This window comes from Amblyraja radiata, chromosome 15 (genome assembly GCF_010909765.2).
Source record: "Amblyraja radiata isolate CabotCenter1 chromosome 15, sAmbRad1.1.pri, whole genome shotgun sequence".
NCBI lineage: Eukaryota > Metazoa > Chordata > Chondrichthyes > Rajiformes > Rajidae > Amblyraja > Amblyraja radiata.
In genome coordinates this window covers 27737611-27754815 of record NC_045970.1, presented here as the reverse complement: position 1 = coordinate 27754815, position 17205 = coordinate 27737611, and the positions used below count along the sequence as shown (strand labels likewise).

Here is a 17205-nt window from a genome sequence, read left to right as displayed (position 1 = left end):
TTTAAACCAGCATCTGCAGTTCTTTCCTATAGTGTTAAAAACGATTACTTGAATTGCTTTAAATTACTAAAAAAGATCATTTATAATTTTATAAAATGAATACAGTATTACCAAATAGTTAAAATATTAAAATTAATTGAAACAATTTTTAAAAATATTGATTATTTTTCTTCTGATTTCCAAACCAGGAACACAATTTCAAACAAATAGGTTATCTGTTCCTCACTGGTTTTCACAGGGCCAGGATTGCAAAACCACGTTCCCATATATTCTGCACTCTGTATCTTTCCCTTTGCTCTACCCATTGTACTTGAGTTGGACTTGATTGTATTTCTGCATAATATTATCTGATTTGATTTGATAGCTTGCAAAACCAAGCTCACTGTATTTCGGCACATGATAATCTAAACCTGTAACCTAAATTCGGTACACGATAATCTCATCCTGGGCTTAAACATAGAACAGGGCGGCATGGAGGCTCAGCGGTCGAGCTGCTGCCTTATAGCGACAGAGACCTGGGTCAATCCTGACTATAGGTGCTGCCTGTATGGAATTTGTATGTTCTCCCTGTGGGGTTTATCTGGGAGCTCTGGTTTCCTCCCACACTCCAAGAATATACAGGTTTGCAGGCTAATTTGCTTCGGTAAAAATTGTAAATTGTCCCTAGTGAATGTGGGATAGTGTTAGTGTGCAGGGATCACTGGTTGGCGCAGGCTTGGTGAGCCTTAGGACTTGTTTCCATGCTGTATCTCTAAACTAAACTAAAGTAGACCACAGGAACTGGCGCTTCAATCCATAATATTGGCTGAACATAATGCTGAGATAAACTAATCTTATCTGCCTGCACTTGGTTCTTGGTCTTGGTTACTTGGTCCTCCAAAATATTCCAACTGGAATTTAAACTGGAGGTGGTGAAGGGAGGGATTAAGCCAGAAAGGGTTATTGGGAAGAAAGTGCTACTTTAAATTTAGTTGCATCTGGTTGGGTAACTATAGTTGGGTGGAGATTATTCCATGCTTTAATTGTGCATGGGAAGAACGAATTGCTGTATACATCTGTCTTTGTAGCTGGGATCACAAATTGGATCGAATGCCCTCGTCTGCTCCTAATTGGTTTGGGGTTGGTGTAGGTCTTGTGATCTATGTCTAGCTGATACCTATCCTTCCATTTCCTGTATATCTATGTACATATCACAATATCTTCTCAAACGTCACTATCTTATCTGCCTCCACCACGACCCCTGACAGTGTAATCCAGGCACCCATCACCCGCTGAGCATTAAAACTGCCCTGCATGTCTCCTTTAAACATTTCCCCACTCACCTTAAAGCAATGCCCTCTAGTCTTTGACATTTCCACCCCAGGAAATCTGGTTCTGGTTGTCTATCCTATCTATGCCTCTTATCAATTAATATAACTATCAGCTCTCCCCTCAACTTCAGTCATTCCAGAGAAAATAATCCACCTCTTCTTGTAGTTAAAACCCTCACATCCAGGCAACATTCTGGTAAAACCTCTTCTGCGCCCTGTCCAAAGCCTCCATATCTTTTCTGTAATGTGGCCACCAGAACTGCATGGAATGCACCCAAATCAACTTCTGTGTTAAGTCCAGGACTTCCTTATACATGAGTGGTTAAGGAACTTAATTGCAGATATTGTTCAAATTTGAAGTAATGTATGATGACTTTGCAGTAGAGAACCCCCCTCTTTTACCTCTACCCTCTCTTCAGTGTGCCCGACCTGGATGTACACCTATTGCTCACACTATCCTGCCTCTACTTTCCCCCCCTCATTCACTTCCACCTACATTCCTTCCTCTGGCCTGATAGTTTAGGCTTCTTCTCTCCTAATCTCACAGCCTTTTATCTCTTTCTCATCTATGGCTTTTGTCCACGCATCTTTCAATCAACCACCTTCCCTCACCTGTATCCACCTGTCACGTGCAGAAAGGAACAGCCGATGCCGGTTTATATTGAAGATAGACACAAAGTGCTGGAGTAATTTCAGCTGGGTCTGAAGAAGGGCTCTGATCCGAAACATCACCCATCCTTTTTCTCCAGAGATGCTGTCTGATCCCCTGAGTTACTCCAGCACTTTGTGCCCAACTAATACTTACCAGGCCTTGTCCCGCTCCCCAGCTCTTTTCCACCTTTCTCTCCCCTCTATAATCAGTGTGAAGAAGGGTCCCGACCCAAAAATGTCACTTATGCACATGTCTCCAGAGATGCTGCCTGACCCACTGAGTTACTCCGACACTTTACTTTGTGCAATAATGTTGGGGGAACAGCTACTGGTGCCACAGGGTGGTGAACTATGGAATCACACCTGTAGTCTTGTACACTGCCAAACCCCTCAGTAGGTACAGTGTTCCCAAATGTTTGTGGATCAACCAGTAATCAAGTGCAGCCTGGTTTACCTGACCAGTGTTTTGTATAGCTCATCTCATTGAATTTTCCAGGATCTTGCTTCAGTTCTCTTACATGCTGTGAGCACTTTGATTTGGAAACAGGTTCATTTCAGGTTAGTTTAGAGATACAGCATGGAAACATGCCTTTCAGCCCACCATGCTGACCACCGATCGCCAGTTCACACTAGATCTATTTGATCCCACTTACTCTTCCACTCCACACACACTCGAGGCAATTTACAGAGGTCAATTAACCTACAAGCCCGCATGTCTTATGGGTGTGGGAGGAAACGGGAGCACCCGGAGAAAATCCACATGATCACCAGTTACCTCAGAATATCAAGGTGCCGCATCATAGAAAGAAAACATGTTATCAGTGGTTAACAGTTTGATCATATTATCAACCATGACTAAAGGGATCTCCTGAAGCTGTCTGATCTGGCCAGAATCGGTGGACAAAACTGCTTCAAGGAAAGGTTTTTTTTACATTGCAAACTTCTGTTTACATAGTTAAAATTTGTTGGACGAGATGGAGGTTTACAACAGTGTTGTTTCCAACATGCTGTGTGCCAGGCTGGCAATGTAGAAGAGATTAAAGACAGCAGAATATCAAGTAAATGTATCCTCTGTAACACAACCATCCAGCCAATCCTAAAGCCTTTGGTGCATTTTACAGAACCACAGGCTAGTTGATGAGCATGTGAGAGAGAGTAAGCTGCAGGGGAAAAGGGGAGGATATTGGGTCAAATAGGATTGTACTGCTGGGCGGGACAAAGCTGCAGCGGTAGAGTTGCTGCCTGACAGTGCCAGAGACCCAGGTTCGATCCTGACACCACTACGAGTGCTGCCTGTCTATACAGAGTTTGTATGTTCTCCCTGTGACCGCGTAGGTTTTCTCCGGGTGCTCCAGATACCTTACACATCCCAAAGGCAGGTAGACACAAAATGCTGGAGTAACTCAGCGAGCCAGGCAGCATCTTTGGAGAGAAGGAATGAGTGGCATTTCAGGTCGAGACCCTTCTTCAGGCCTTCGATTTAACCCAGCATCTACAGTTCTTTCCTACACATCCCAAAGACATGCAGGTTTGTAGGTTAATTTGACTCTGTAAATTGTCCCTAGTGTGTGCAGGGTGATTGCTCCTCAGCGTGAACTCGGTGGGCTAAATGGCCTGTGTCCACGCTGTATCTCTAAAACTAAAAGCTAAAACTGACCTGGACTGAATAGTCTCTTCAGTGCTGCATTAAGTAAATATGTCGACATTCTTTGCAGAAGCAGTTTATGTCTTCAACAATGAGTTTTCAGTAAGCAAGTGTTCACAGGATTAAAGAAAAATGCAGATGAGGGTAAAATGCAGATTAGCCTAATATTAAATAGTACAAAATGCTCGAAGACCGAATTACACCTATTGATACTGCATTCTGATTCTTGATACACCGCACCAAAAATATACAACCCACAAAAAAAATGATTTGAACTTAATCTAGTTCAAGTTCAAGTGAGTTTATTGTCATGTGTCCCTGTATAGGACAATGAAATTCTTGCTTTGCTTAAGCACACAGAAAATAGTAGGCATTTACTACAAAACAGATAAATGTGTCCATATACCATGATATAAATATATACACACATGAATAAATAGACTGATAGTGCAAATAACAGAAAGTGGTTGGTAATAATCAGAGTTTTGTCCGAGCCAGGTTTAATAGCCTGATGGCTGAGGGGAAGTAACTATTCCTGAACCTGGTTGTTGCAGTCTTCAGGCTCCTGTACCTTCTACCTGAAGGTAGCAGGGAGATGAGTGTGTGGCCAGGATGGTGTGGGTCTTTGATGATACTGCCAGCCTTTTTGAGGCAGCGACTGCGATAAATCCCCTCGATGGAAGGAAGGTCAGAGCCGATGATGGACTGGGCAGTGTTTACTACTTTTTGTAGTCTTTTCCTCTCCAGGGCGCTCAAATTGCCGAACCAAGCCACGATGCAACCGGTCAGCATGCTCTCGACTGTGCACCTGTAGAAGTTAGAGAGAGTCTTCCTTGACAATCCGACTCTCCGTAATCTTCTCAGAAAGTAGAGGCGCTGATGTGCTTTTTTGATGATTGCATTAGTGTTCTCGGACCAGGAAAGATCTTCAGAGATGTGCACGCCCAGGAATTTTGATGCAGCACAAGTGTGACTGTGGAATGAATACTAGATATCATTGCACGTGAACTCGATACTTAAAGCTATGTTGTACTGCTTCGCTGCTTGTAGACCTCAGCATGATGCAACGCAAGGAATTTGTGTACTTGTAAAAACAGAACCCATAATATAAAACCATCAATTCCTTTTGAAGAACCCATTATTATGAAGAAAGGAGCTGAAGACATTAGCAAAAAGGAGCAATTATTGGACTTTGATGCATCATAGCTGTTCACTATCTATATCAATGATTTGGATGACAGGATCAAGAGTAATAATTTCAAGTTGGCAGATGATACTAAGCCTGTTGACACTGAAGGGTACATAGAAACATAGGAACACAGAAGGTGCAGAGAGACATCAGGAGAGGTGACTGATTGGGTGAATGGGCAAGAACATGGCAAAAATGTGGCAGGAACATGGCAAAAACATTAAAAAAAATGTGAACTGTAGATAAATAAACTGCAGATAAAATGTGAGGCATAGATAGTGTAGACAGTCAGAATCTTTTTCCCAGGATGGAAAAATCAAATACAGGCACTCCCCGATTTACGTAATGGTTATGTTCCATGAACCCGTATGTAAGTCAGATTTTACATACGTCAGAATCACCATCCCCGTCCCCATCCCCGTCCCCATCCCCGTCCCCATTCCCATCCCCTACCCGAAATAACGCACTGAGTCTGAAGACGAGTCTTGACTCAAAACGTCATGTGTCCACGTTCTCCAGAGATGCTGCATGACCCGTTGAGTTACTCCTGGACTTTGTGTCTGCCACTGAGAGCATTAACTGTCTCAACGGCTGCATCCCGGGGCACTTTCTGCAGCGCACGGCATTCTGGGTAAGCACCGCAGCCATTGCCGGCTTAATTCTCCAAGTTTGCGGATGACACTAAGCTGGGGGGCAGTGTTAGCTGTGAGGAGGATGCTAGGAGACTGCAAGGTGACTTGGATAGGCTGGGTGAGTGGGCAAATGTTTGGCAGATGCAGTATAATGTGGATAAATGTGAGGTTATCCATTTTGGTGGCAAAAACAGGAAAGCAGACTATTATCTAAATGGTGGCCGACTAGGAAAAGGGGAGATGCAGCGAGACCTGGATGTCATGGTACACCAGTCATTGAAAGTAGGCATGCAGGTGCAGCAGGCAGTGAAGAAAGCGAATGGTATGTTAGCTTTCATAGCAAAAGGATTTGAGTATAGGAGCAGGGAGGTTCTACTGCAGTTGTACAGGGTCTTGGTGAGACCACACCTGGAGTATTGCGTACAGTTTTGGTCTCCAAATCTGAGGAAGGACATTATTGCCATAGAGGGAGTGCAGAGAAGGTTCACCAGACTGATTCCTGGGATGTCAGGACTGTCTTATGAAGAAAGACTGGATAGACTTGGTTTATACTCTCTAGAATTTAGGAGATTGAGAGGGGATCTTATAGAAACTTACAAAATTCTTAAGGGGTTGGACAGGCTAGATGCAGGAAGATTGCTCCCGATGTTGGGGAAGTCCAGGACAAGGGGTCACAGCTTAAGGATAAGGGGGAAATCCTTTAAAACCGAGATGAGAAGAACTTTTTTCACACAGAGAGTGGTGAATCTCTGGAACTCTCTGCCACAGAGGGTAGTCGAGGCCAGTTCATTGGCTATATTTAAGAGGGAGTTAGATGTGGCCCTTGTGGCTAAGGGGATCAGAGGGTATGGAGAGAAGGCAGGTACAGGATACTGAGTTGGATGATCAGCCATGATCATATTGAATGGCGGTGCAGGCTCGAAGGGCCGAATGGCCTACTCCTGCACCTAATTTCTATGTTTCTATGATTCTAATTCCGATGTAAACTTGAGTGACCATACAGTGTTGTGGAAATTACAAAGTGCCAGAAATGTTTACATAAGTCGCCTATTGCGTATGTCTGGGAGTGTCTGTAGTAGAGGGGCATAGCGTGAAGGTGAGAGGGACAAAGTTTAAAGGAGATGTGCGGGACAGGTTTTTTACACAGAGCGTGGTGAGTGCCTGGAACATGCTGCTGGGATTAGTGGTTGAAGGAGATACGTTGGTGGGCATTTAAAGGACGTATGGATAGTTGTACGGATATGCAGGGAATGGAGGGATATGGGTTATATGCAGATAGATAAATGGTGGTCATGGTATCCTGTTTGTCACAAACATTGTGTATAAATGTAAAATTGTCCCTAGTGTGTGATAATGATCAGGGATCACTGGTCGGTGCGGAGTCGGTGGGCCGAAGGGCCTGTTGCCGCGCTATATCTCCGCGCTATTTCCACGCTAAATCTCAGAACTAATTAACTAAACTAAACTCCACCCAAAAAAAGATTAAATGAGACCATGTCTCAAAAGCAACTTTAAAAACCAATTCATCAGTCATGAACGTCATCCTGAAAGGCTCTTCCAAAATGGAAGTTTGATTTATTTCCTCACACAGCCAAGAATATAATTAGGAAGTATTTTCCAAATTAATAATTTCTGACCTTGAGCTTTGTGCAACAAATAATATAAATTTGGAAAAAAATGTAGCTTGGGCAGTGTACGAACCAGGAAATGAACCTGAAAAAAATATTACCTGCCATGCTGTGATCAAAATCCAATATTAACGATAACATTCTAACAATGGCCAAATTGTCGGGATTATTGCAGGACAGAACATGGGAGGAAAAATTCCAGTTAGCTCACATAATAAAATGTGGAGTTCAGAAGTAGGAGTGATTTCATCTGGGCAATTAACCTGTGTGGTTCTGTTGTTTCTTTGCCTGTTGATATTTCTTGAAAAAATATTTGTTTACTTTAATAAAACAGCAAATATTATGAATGAAAACATATCCACTAACAAACACAAACGCTCGGACGATTAACAATTTCCTCAGGTCTGTCAACCACGTCTTTGTGCTGAAATTAAAATGAACTCCCAATTTGCTAGTTTGCTCAATTCGTCTGCACCCTTTTAGCATTTTAGTTTAGTTTAGTTTATTTTAGATATACAGCGCGAAAACAGGCCCTCCGGCCCACCGAGTCCGCACCGACCAGTGATCCCAGTAGGGACAATTTACACTTATACTAAGCCAATTCGAACCTGTATGTCTGAATTGTGGGAGGAAACTGAAGATCTCGGAGAAAACCCACGCGGTCACGGGGAGAACATGCAAACTCCGTACAGACAGCACCTGTAGTCATGGTCGAACCCAGATCTCTGGTGCTGCAAGCGCTGTAAGGCAGCAACTCTACCGCTGCGCCACCATGCCGCCAGCTAACTTCACCAGCTAACTTTCCCAACTAGCTATCGTTTCTCCATCATCATCTCACTTGACTACATTACATTTGGTGCCTTAATCCACATAAAATACTGAATAGCATGGCGGTGTAGCCAGTAGATCTGTTGCCTCACAGCTCCAGTGACCGAGGTTCAATCCTGACCTCCAGTGCTGTCTGTGTGGAATTTGCATGTTCTCCCTGAGGCTGCGTGAGTTACCCCCAACTGTTTCGGTTTCCTCCCATATCCCAAAGATGTGCGGATTGGGAGGTTAGTTGGCACTGTAAATTAGGAGGCCATCGGCCCATTAAGTTGTACAAGTCCAGGGAAGGTGGTGGAGGCAGGTTCGATTTTATCATTTAAAAATAAATTGGATAGTTATATGGACGGGAAAGGAATGGAGGGTTATGGTCTGAGCGCAGATATATGGGACTAGGGGAGAATACGTGTTCGGCACGGACTAGAAGGGTCGAGATGGCCTGTTTCCGTGCTGTAATTGTTATATAGTTATATGGTTATAAGTCGTCGAGAATTTCAATCAGTCCCTTTTCCCAATTATTTCCCTGTTATTTTTTCTTACTTACCTATCAACCCCTTTGATTCTCCAGTCCCCCACCTACACTGAGGAGGATGTACAGTGGCCGGCCTTTCCACCAACTAAAACATTATTGGATGTTAAGGGAAAATGCAGCACATTTACTATGTGGTCTAGCGTGTGAAAACCATGTGACCACAGCAGGAGCATGCAAACTCCACACAGAGAGCACCCTCAATCAGGCCAGTTACAGGTTGCTGGAACCATGCAGCAGAAGCAGCAGCACTACCTGCTGCACCACAGTGCCGCTCTATCTTCCTTTCTAGTCTAAGTGAATTAACACTGAAATGAAGACAAAAGTTATTTTTATAGTAGGTTCTGTTTGCAATACCATAGTCAGGATGTGATTACACTAGAGAAGGTGCACGAAAGATTCACATGGACCAGAGGACTTGATTTATAGAGAAACTAGATAGGCTGGGTTTGTTTCACCTAGAGCAAAGGAGGCTGATGTGTGACCTTATGGATGTTTATCAAATCATGAGGGGCAGAGATAGGGTGAATAGCCAGTCTTTCTCACACCGTGGAGGAGTTTAAAATTAGAGTGCATAGATTTAAGATGAGGGGAAAGATTTAAAAGGGATCGAAGGGACGTGTTTTTCACACAGAGGGTGGCAGGTATATGGAATTAAATACTGGAGGAAGTGTTAGAGACAGGTAGAATCACAATGTTTAAAAGACATTTTGACAGGATCATGAATAGGAAAAGTAGAGAGAGTGGCACATTGGCGCAGCGGGCGAGTTGCTGCCTTACAGCTCCAGAGACCCGATTTCGATCCTGACTACAGGTGCTGTCGGTGTGGGGTTTGCACGTTCTCACAGACCGCGGAGGGTTTCTCTAAATGGACAAGTTTTCTCCGATGTTCCAAAGGCATGCAGGTTTGTTGGTTAATTGGCTTTTGTTAAAATTGTCTCTAACGTGTAGGATAGTGTTAGTATACGGGGTAATCGTTGGTTGGCGCAGACTCGGTGAGCCTGTTTACTCCCTGTATCTCTAAAGTGTAAAGTCTACAGGGTGAAAATGTCTAAAGTAAAGTTTATCAAGATACATTATGTGCCAAATACAGGCAAATGAGACTTGTTCAAGAAGGCAGATTGGTCAGTGTGGATGATTTGGGTCAGATGACTGTTTCAATGTTGCGTAACTCTATGACTCGATGAATAGTGGAGTATTGAATTGAATCCTTTATTTGTCATTCAGACCTTTCGGTCTGAACGAAATGCTGTTGCCTGCAGCCATACATGTAATAATAACAAAACACAATAAACACAAATTAACATCCACCACAGTGAGTTCACCAAACACCTCCTCACTGTGATGGAGGCAAAAGTCTTAGAGTTACTGTCTCTTCCCTCCTCTTCTCCCTCTGCGCCGAGGCGATACCCCACCGGGCGATGGTATCAGTCCCGCGGTTCGAGCTCCGCGGCCCGGGGGTGGTCGAAGCTGCCCGCAGCTGTTGCAACGGGTGCTCCGGAAAACAGGCACCAGCCTGTGACCGGCGAGCTCCCGACATTGTCCTCCACTGGCCCGCGGCCGAGCCCCGGATCCAGGTCGCCGCCGCCAGAACGCCGCCTCAGCCGCCGTAGCACCGTCTCCGCCCCGCACCGGGCCGCCCACAAGGCAGCGTCTCAGCCCCGCACCGGGCTGCCCCCACGGGAGCACCTTCCAGCCGGGAGCCGGTCCGCCCACACGGCAGCGTCTCAGCCCCGCACCGGGCTGCCCCCACGGGAGCGCCTTCCAGCCGGTAGCCGTGCCGGCCGCACGGGAGTGTCTCACCGGAGCGCCGTCCGCCCTCACCGGAGCGCCGAATCGTGCCGCTGCCCGAACGCCGCCGCAGCTCGAAGACGGCCAGCCTCGCGTTGGTGAGTCCTGGCTGGCTCTACCTCCGGACCCTCGAGGTCGGTCGCAGGTTGGAGGTCGCCAGCTCCGCCATTAGGCCTCAGCGCAGACGGGGGAAGAGAAGGGGGATACGACAAAAAGTCGCATTCCCCCGAAGGGAGAGACAGAAAGCTCTGTTTCACCCTCCCCCCACACACATAACACCACCTAATAACCAAAAAAATTACTAAACTAGACAAAAAAAACAACACAAAAAGTAAAAACAAACAGACTGCAGGCGAGCCGCAGCTGTATCACAGCGCCGCCACTTCCGGAAGTTGTAAGCTCAAAGAGTCAAATAACCTACACCTGATCCTGTTTTCTGTGTTTCTAAATCATGATTGGAAAAGGCATGTTCAAGAAGTAGCGCGTGAAGTTTTAAATTTATTAGCAAAGGGCAGTCACTTGTTTAGGAAATATTGATTACTGGGATGAAGTATAGTACTTGGGCTCCTGGCCCCTGTTTAACGTAAGAATTACTCCCATAAGTGAAACCTCATTGACTGTTATATATCTGCTTGTTATTGTTTCCTAGGTTCAGATCGTGGTAATATTCCCAATGGAATAGATATAGGAAAGATCACGCCTGCTCCTCAGAAGAGCTTGCCTGAGCTCCCACCTGCAAAAGTTGTAAGTTTTAGATTTATATTCAGTACGTTTTGGAACATACTTTCTACTGTCATTTTGGTCACACGTTGCTATTTAACTCCACCCAATTATTGCAGGGCTCGTGACCAATACCTTTCAAAGAGCAGCCCCTGCTCACGTTTGGAAAAACATTTTAAGGGAACAAAATGTGCTTCATGGTGCTTTCCCAGGCAATTTTCCTGGACATGCTCAGTTACCGTGTCTCCTGAGCGACGGAGAAAAGTGTCAAAGCATGAAGTGGTCAGCATTTCTCCCAGATACGCTGCAGATATGTTAAGTTGTACATTCATCTGATGGCTCATTCTGCTTTGTATTTGAAAAGCCACAAAACTCAATTTCCAAAATGCTTTGACATCACAGCTGTTCGGACCACTAACCGTTCCCAGCTGTTAATGGGCTCCTATAATGCTAACTAGGTGGGGGGAAAAAGCCTTTTTATATGCATTTGAACGTGATATTGGAAGATACACTAAAAGGCAAATATTTCAATGCTTTATTTATGAACACCTTTCAAGCAAACTAAGCATGGTGCATCAGGTGCCCAGAATTTCTTGTTGCTGATCTTTTCATTTTAATTAAATACATTATTCAAACACAGAGCCTGCACCTATTTTTTAACATAGTTAAAGTCAATGAAAACTGGCATAAATAGACAGAATTTAAGTATTTTATCAAAACATCTGCAAATTGTCATTTCTGTTGGAGAAACAAGTATGCGAACAGGTCACAAAAATACATTTCGCTTCAATAGGTTGAACAGGAACTCTTCCCTTGGTCCTTCATTTATTCTACCTAATTTGCAGGATGTACTCTTTGTGTTCAATTCATAAATTTGCATGCACAGAATAAATTGTGTAATGATTGTTCTGATATGTTGCAACCCTGATGTCATGTTTTAGGGGTAACCGGGTCATTTGAGATGTTTGACATGTTTAGATTGGTTTGGCGTGAACAATTCCATTCATTATTCTGTTTAAATGATTTGTCCACAAAAATCCAAACCGTGGAATTGAGTGTGGTGAATATATGTCTCATTGTTAGCTTGAGAAAAGATGTTTCATAAGTATCCTTTACATCAGTGAATTTAAGCATCCTTTCTATGTAAGTGATCTGTTTGTAGTGATAAATGCTTTATAGCGTAGGTTTGGAATTTAATAACACTCTGAACCTGAATTACTGCCGCAGTTAATGTTGTAGCTGTGGCTGTGTTTGTGAGTGTATGCAGCTTACTCAGTAATTCCTTTTAGCCTAAAAATGACACTTACTGTTAAAGCCATTCAATTATCAACGCTAACTGGAAGAAGAAAACACAAAAAGAATGGCAAATCTTGCAAATTATTATTTTTTTGTTACGTCCCCGATGATAGTGCTCACTTGTTAATAATTTGTCAAAACAGAGGGCACAGTCACATGAATGTGCTTTCTTGTCAAGCTCTCTGGAAATTTGTTTGGAAAGTTGCTTCGTGCAACACGTGGCATTTTTGCTTAATTTCTCCCCGAATTAACTTGTTCACAAAAGCACTGCTCCTTGAACTCAAGCCTGCAGGAAATGGAGCCCAACAAAAACAAAGGCCCCTTTCATGCAGATAAGGAATTAGTTGGGTGGGAAGAAAGTGCTGCAAAGAATCAGATGCCTGAGATCACTGCCAAGAGGAAATCATGAAATCTGATGGCAAGAGCTGGTAAATAGTTCCACACTGCCCAGCCATAGCTACAGAGGAAAATCTGCCTGATAGACCTCAGCTCAAGATATAAAGGGTTATAGATATCGAGTTATTTCCTCTGGTTGTGGAATCCAGAAGCAGTCAATAGGACAGAAGGTCCCTCAAAATGATTGAGAAATATATCTGTAAACTTGCGTAATTAGCAGTGAATGTTAAGCAACTTACTGATTTTACAAAAGTGAGTAATGTACTTCTGTTAAATAAGAAAGGACACAAAGTGCTGGAGTAACTCAGCGGGTCAGGCAGCATCTCTGGAGCACATGAATCAGTGACATTTTGGGTTGTGACCTGTCTTCTGATACTACCTAACCCGATGAGTCACTCCACACTGTGTGTCCTTCGGTGTAAGCCTGCATCTGCAGTTCCTTATTTCTACACTCTGTTCAAGAGGATATAGAGCAAAGAATGGCAAAAAGTTACAGCAAATTCATCCATGATTAAATTGAATAGTGGTTGAATAGTGCCTCGCTGGTTTAATTTAACAGAGTAAGATCAGATTCATCTTAGATTTAGGCGATTAAGTTAAAAGTCAAAGGTACACAAAAAAGCTGGAGAAACTCAGCGGGTGCAACAGCATCTATGGAGCGAAGGAAATAGGCAACGTTTCGGGCCAAAACCTTTCTAAGTCACCCTGTTAGTGATATCACAACTGCAATATATACTTTTTCTTTTAAGATAAACAAGATCAACTTTTTTTCTTTCACCTTGAGCATAATGATACATAAAAGTTTTGAGAGTACATTATTTTGATGAAACCATTGATAATGTAATATTGGTGCAGTGTTTAAATTACTAAATCAGTAATTCTGAGATTCGGATAAAAAATCTCGGGTATGGGGATATGGGGAGAAGGCAGGAATGGGGTACTGATTGGGGATGATCAGCCATGATCACATTGAATGGCGGTGCTGGCTCGAAGGGCCAAATGGCCTACTCCTGCACCTATTGTCTATTGTCTATTGTCTATGGTTTGGATTAAACATCCCATGCAAATCCCAGCAGTAAAAGTACTGGATTGTCTTTAAAACCCACTTGGTCCCTTCATGCCGTTCCAGGCAATTCTATATGTAATCCCAAACTTGTCAGAGCAATGCATGTGACTCTGAAATCAGAAATAGTAAAGTAAGACTTTCAATTTTTATCATAAACACCAAATTAAAACAGAACATGCATTTGTTGAACTTCTGCTGTTGGAATAACCTAAGTCATGCACAATGATTTAGATCCAAAGACTTTATTAGCGTTACAGCATAGGTAACTTCATCTTAACACATAACTCAAAAGTGAGGGAGAAAGGGCAGAGAAGCTTTCTGTTAAACTAGTGGGCGAAGCTACAATGTATGACTCATAACATGAGTGACACTGATCTACATCCTCCCTCTTAGAGAATTAAATATCAGTACAAAACCATTGACTAAATAAGGCATGCATAGCAGTTGATAATAATCTGGAGGAAAGTCAAACATAGCCCGGGTACTTCACGGTGGGCTTGCAAACACGACCAGCACGTGTGCGATAAAGGCCATCTCCGTTTTTCTCCACCGGGGATAGAGTCAGTGGCTTCACAGGTGACGGAGATTGAACTAGCATTCCCAGTGATGAAACGGGACTGTGGCACGGGCGGAGGGGGCTTTGCCACTGGCAGAGCCGCTCCAGAAGCGGTTGTTGTGCTGGTGTAGGGAGATTAATGCCGCTGGACACGGACGAAAGTACACTTGTACGGTCTGGAAAATACGGAGGTGGAGCTGGCGTATTCACAGGCAGGATATGTTATGCCTGTAGGTGCTGCCATCGGCACTGACCAGATATGAGTGTGGCTCAGAAGCAGTTCCAGAAGTAACGCCGACACGGTCATGGCCTTTGTCAGTTTGCAAACGAACCACCTGCCCCTTGGTTAATGGTGGCAGCGGCCGACTTGTTTTGTCATACAACTGTTTTTGAATGTCACGCTTTTGTTGTAACCTGGACTGGACTTCCTCATTGTCCGTGGGCAGGACGAGGCACTGGCAACTCAAGCTTGTCCCAGCCACCCAGTACAGATGCTAGTTATATAGAGATTCTTCTCAGCAGTCCAGTCTTGACCACACAGTAACATTAGTGGTCTCTGGTTCATCCCAGTGGCTCCGTCTTCCACAGCTATCAGGGAGATGCCCCACTTTTTCTTTCCCCCCCTCCCCCTCCCCTTCCCTCTCCCGAATAATCCCCCAATGGCCGCCATGACACTGACCTCATTCTCAGTGCCCTTTTCCTCAGAGCTGACCTTGCTTTCTCCCGCTCCTCACCCCTGACTCTAACCTATAGACGACCAATAACTGCAATGAAGCTGCCGTGAAGCTAAATAATTAAATTCCGGCACATTCAATATCAGGAGTCAGAATGGGTTGTGGAACAATATAAAGTAGAGAAGTAAGATGCAGATTTTATCCAGCAGCTCAAGCTGACAAACCAACCTCCAAATAGTGCAGAAACAAGGAATGGCGAAAGAAAGACACAAAGTGCTGAAGTATCTCAGTGGGTCAGGCCTCACTGGAGAAAAAAGGACCTTTCTCCAGAGATATTGCCTGACCCACTGAGTTGCACAAGCACTTGGTCTCCAAATGGTGCAGTTGCCAGCAGGCACTGAGTTTTACTGAAAGACTCAGGGCCAGGACTCAGGGCCAGGCAAGAATCTTTTAACCACAGAAGGAGCTGTATACAAATATTCTGAAGCAATTTTTAAATGCCTCTGCCATTTGTCATAACAATAGCCATCCTTATTCACACCCCTGACATAGGAGCAGGTCAATGGGACTTCTGGGCCTGAAAGTCTGAAGAAAGGTTTCGACCTGAAACGTCACCGATTCCTTCTCTCCAGAGATGCTGCCTGTCCTGCTGAGTTATTCCAGCATTTTTGACTATCTTCTGGTCCTGAAACTTAGTTGGGCCATTTTATCAATTCTTACTTTAACCATTAGGTGGCACATGGTGCAGAATGAGGAGTAGGCCAGATTTTGCTGCAAGGATAATGGGATAATGGTGTCTAAATGACACACAGTCATTAGACAGTTATTTGGGGGAGAAATAGAGGAACTCACGGCATGACAAGCCTTCACAACCTGCTGCCATTGTTCTGAAGTAATGAAGGTTAATGACTGCCAAACAATTCCCTTGTCCAGTCATTAAATAACTAATGGTATGGGATGTGCAAGAACTACAGGCACTGAATAGACGAGAGACATTTAGAAGTCAACTTTTAAAAAGAAACTTTGCCTTTTCTTTTCAGAATTTCTTTCTCTTCCAGTCTTTCCCTCTTTTTATTTCTCCTCCTATTTGCAACTGAATTTACTCACTCTGATTAGGGATTGTAACATCCAGTCCTACTAATCAACATGAACATCTGGATCAAACCAGTGACCGCTGCGAAAGGGCAGCTGACAACCAGGGAAAGACCTAGTGACAGCCTGGAGAGACTGCTGACCGGAGGGAATAGACCCCATCGGGGCTGGCATGGGCTAGCTCCTCATGCCAGCAGGATCCATAGCTAATCAGCGTTTTGTATCCACCCTTATATTGCTACGGTAGGAATCGACTATGAATAAGACAACTAGCACAGCAATTGACAGAGTGGCAGCCCCGGCAGGACATAAGCTACGAAGCTGCATCTGTGGCTGGGAAAAGATGACATCAGAGAAGGGTCTCAAGATCCACCAGGGCAGGTAAAAGTGGCTGGGAGAGCTTGGTGTGGGGCCTCGCATTGACCATTACCTTCTAAGAGGTAGGCCAAATCAGTCGAGTGAAGCCTAGTGGCAGGATAGCCACCACAGTCCACAGGGTATCAGCACCCCAGGCGAAGCTCAACCAAGTACTGTCCCACCAATGGACACGAGTCCAGAGCCCAACCAGCCACAGTCAGCGGTAGAGAGGAAGATGGAAGGAAAAAAGCCGAATGGAGCAGTCACTGGCTGTGGCTGAAGAGAAAAGATGCTGTCTGGGCTGCCACGTGACCATCTAGAGGCTAACCATAAGACACACACCCAGGGCTGATCACCCTGTGGTGGGCCTGCCTTGACCGAGGGTGTCTTGTGATAAAAAGCCGAAACACCCAGTGACATTGAGGTAGCAAAATCACCTAGTGGTCACCCCCAAGAATACCGGGTGTCAATTGTGGTGAAGAACCTTAGGGATTGTAACATCCAGTCCTACTAATCAAAAAAAAAATCATCCTAATTGTTAATATAAATTCACCCTTATTGTTAACACACTCTAATTTATCAGTGTTTATAACTGTGTGCTTTACATCTATTTATTAGAGGGATAACTGGTTTAACCAGCCACTCACCAATGTCTTGGACTGCCTTGTATTCACTGCCTCATTATCAGCTTGCAAACCCACATAATTTGTGGGGGGGTTTTCCCACAGTATTTTTTATATCCATAAGAGGTCTGAAGAAGGGTTCCAACCTGTAACGTTACCTATCCACAATCTCCAGAGATGCTGCCTGATCCGTTGAGTTACTCCTGCACTTTGTGTCATTTTTAG

General features: G+C 44.2%; 1 protein-coding gene across 2 annotated transcripts in view; it reads left to right on the top strand.

Annotated features, from left to right (window-relative positions):
• afap1l2 (actin filament associated protein 1 like 2) overlaps positions 1-17205 on the top strand; it is a 203936-nt gene that overhangs the window by 125695 nt on the left and 61036 nt on the right. For both annotated transcript variants that reach the window (XM_033033925.1, XM_033033924.1), the window contains exon 4: positions 10850-10944. In XM_033033925.1, the coding sequence (XP_032889816.1) occupies positions 10850-10944 (95 nt within the window). The remainder of the gene's footprint in view (positions 1-10849; positions 10945-17205) is intronic.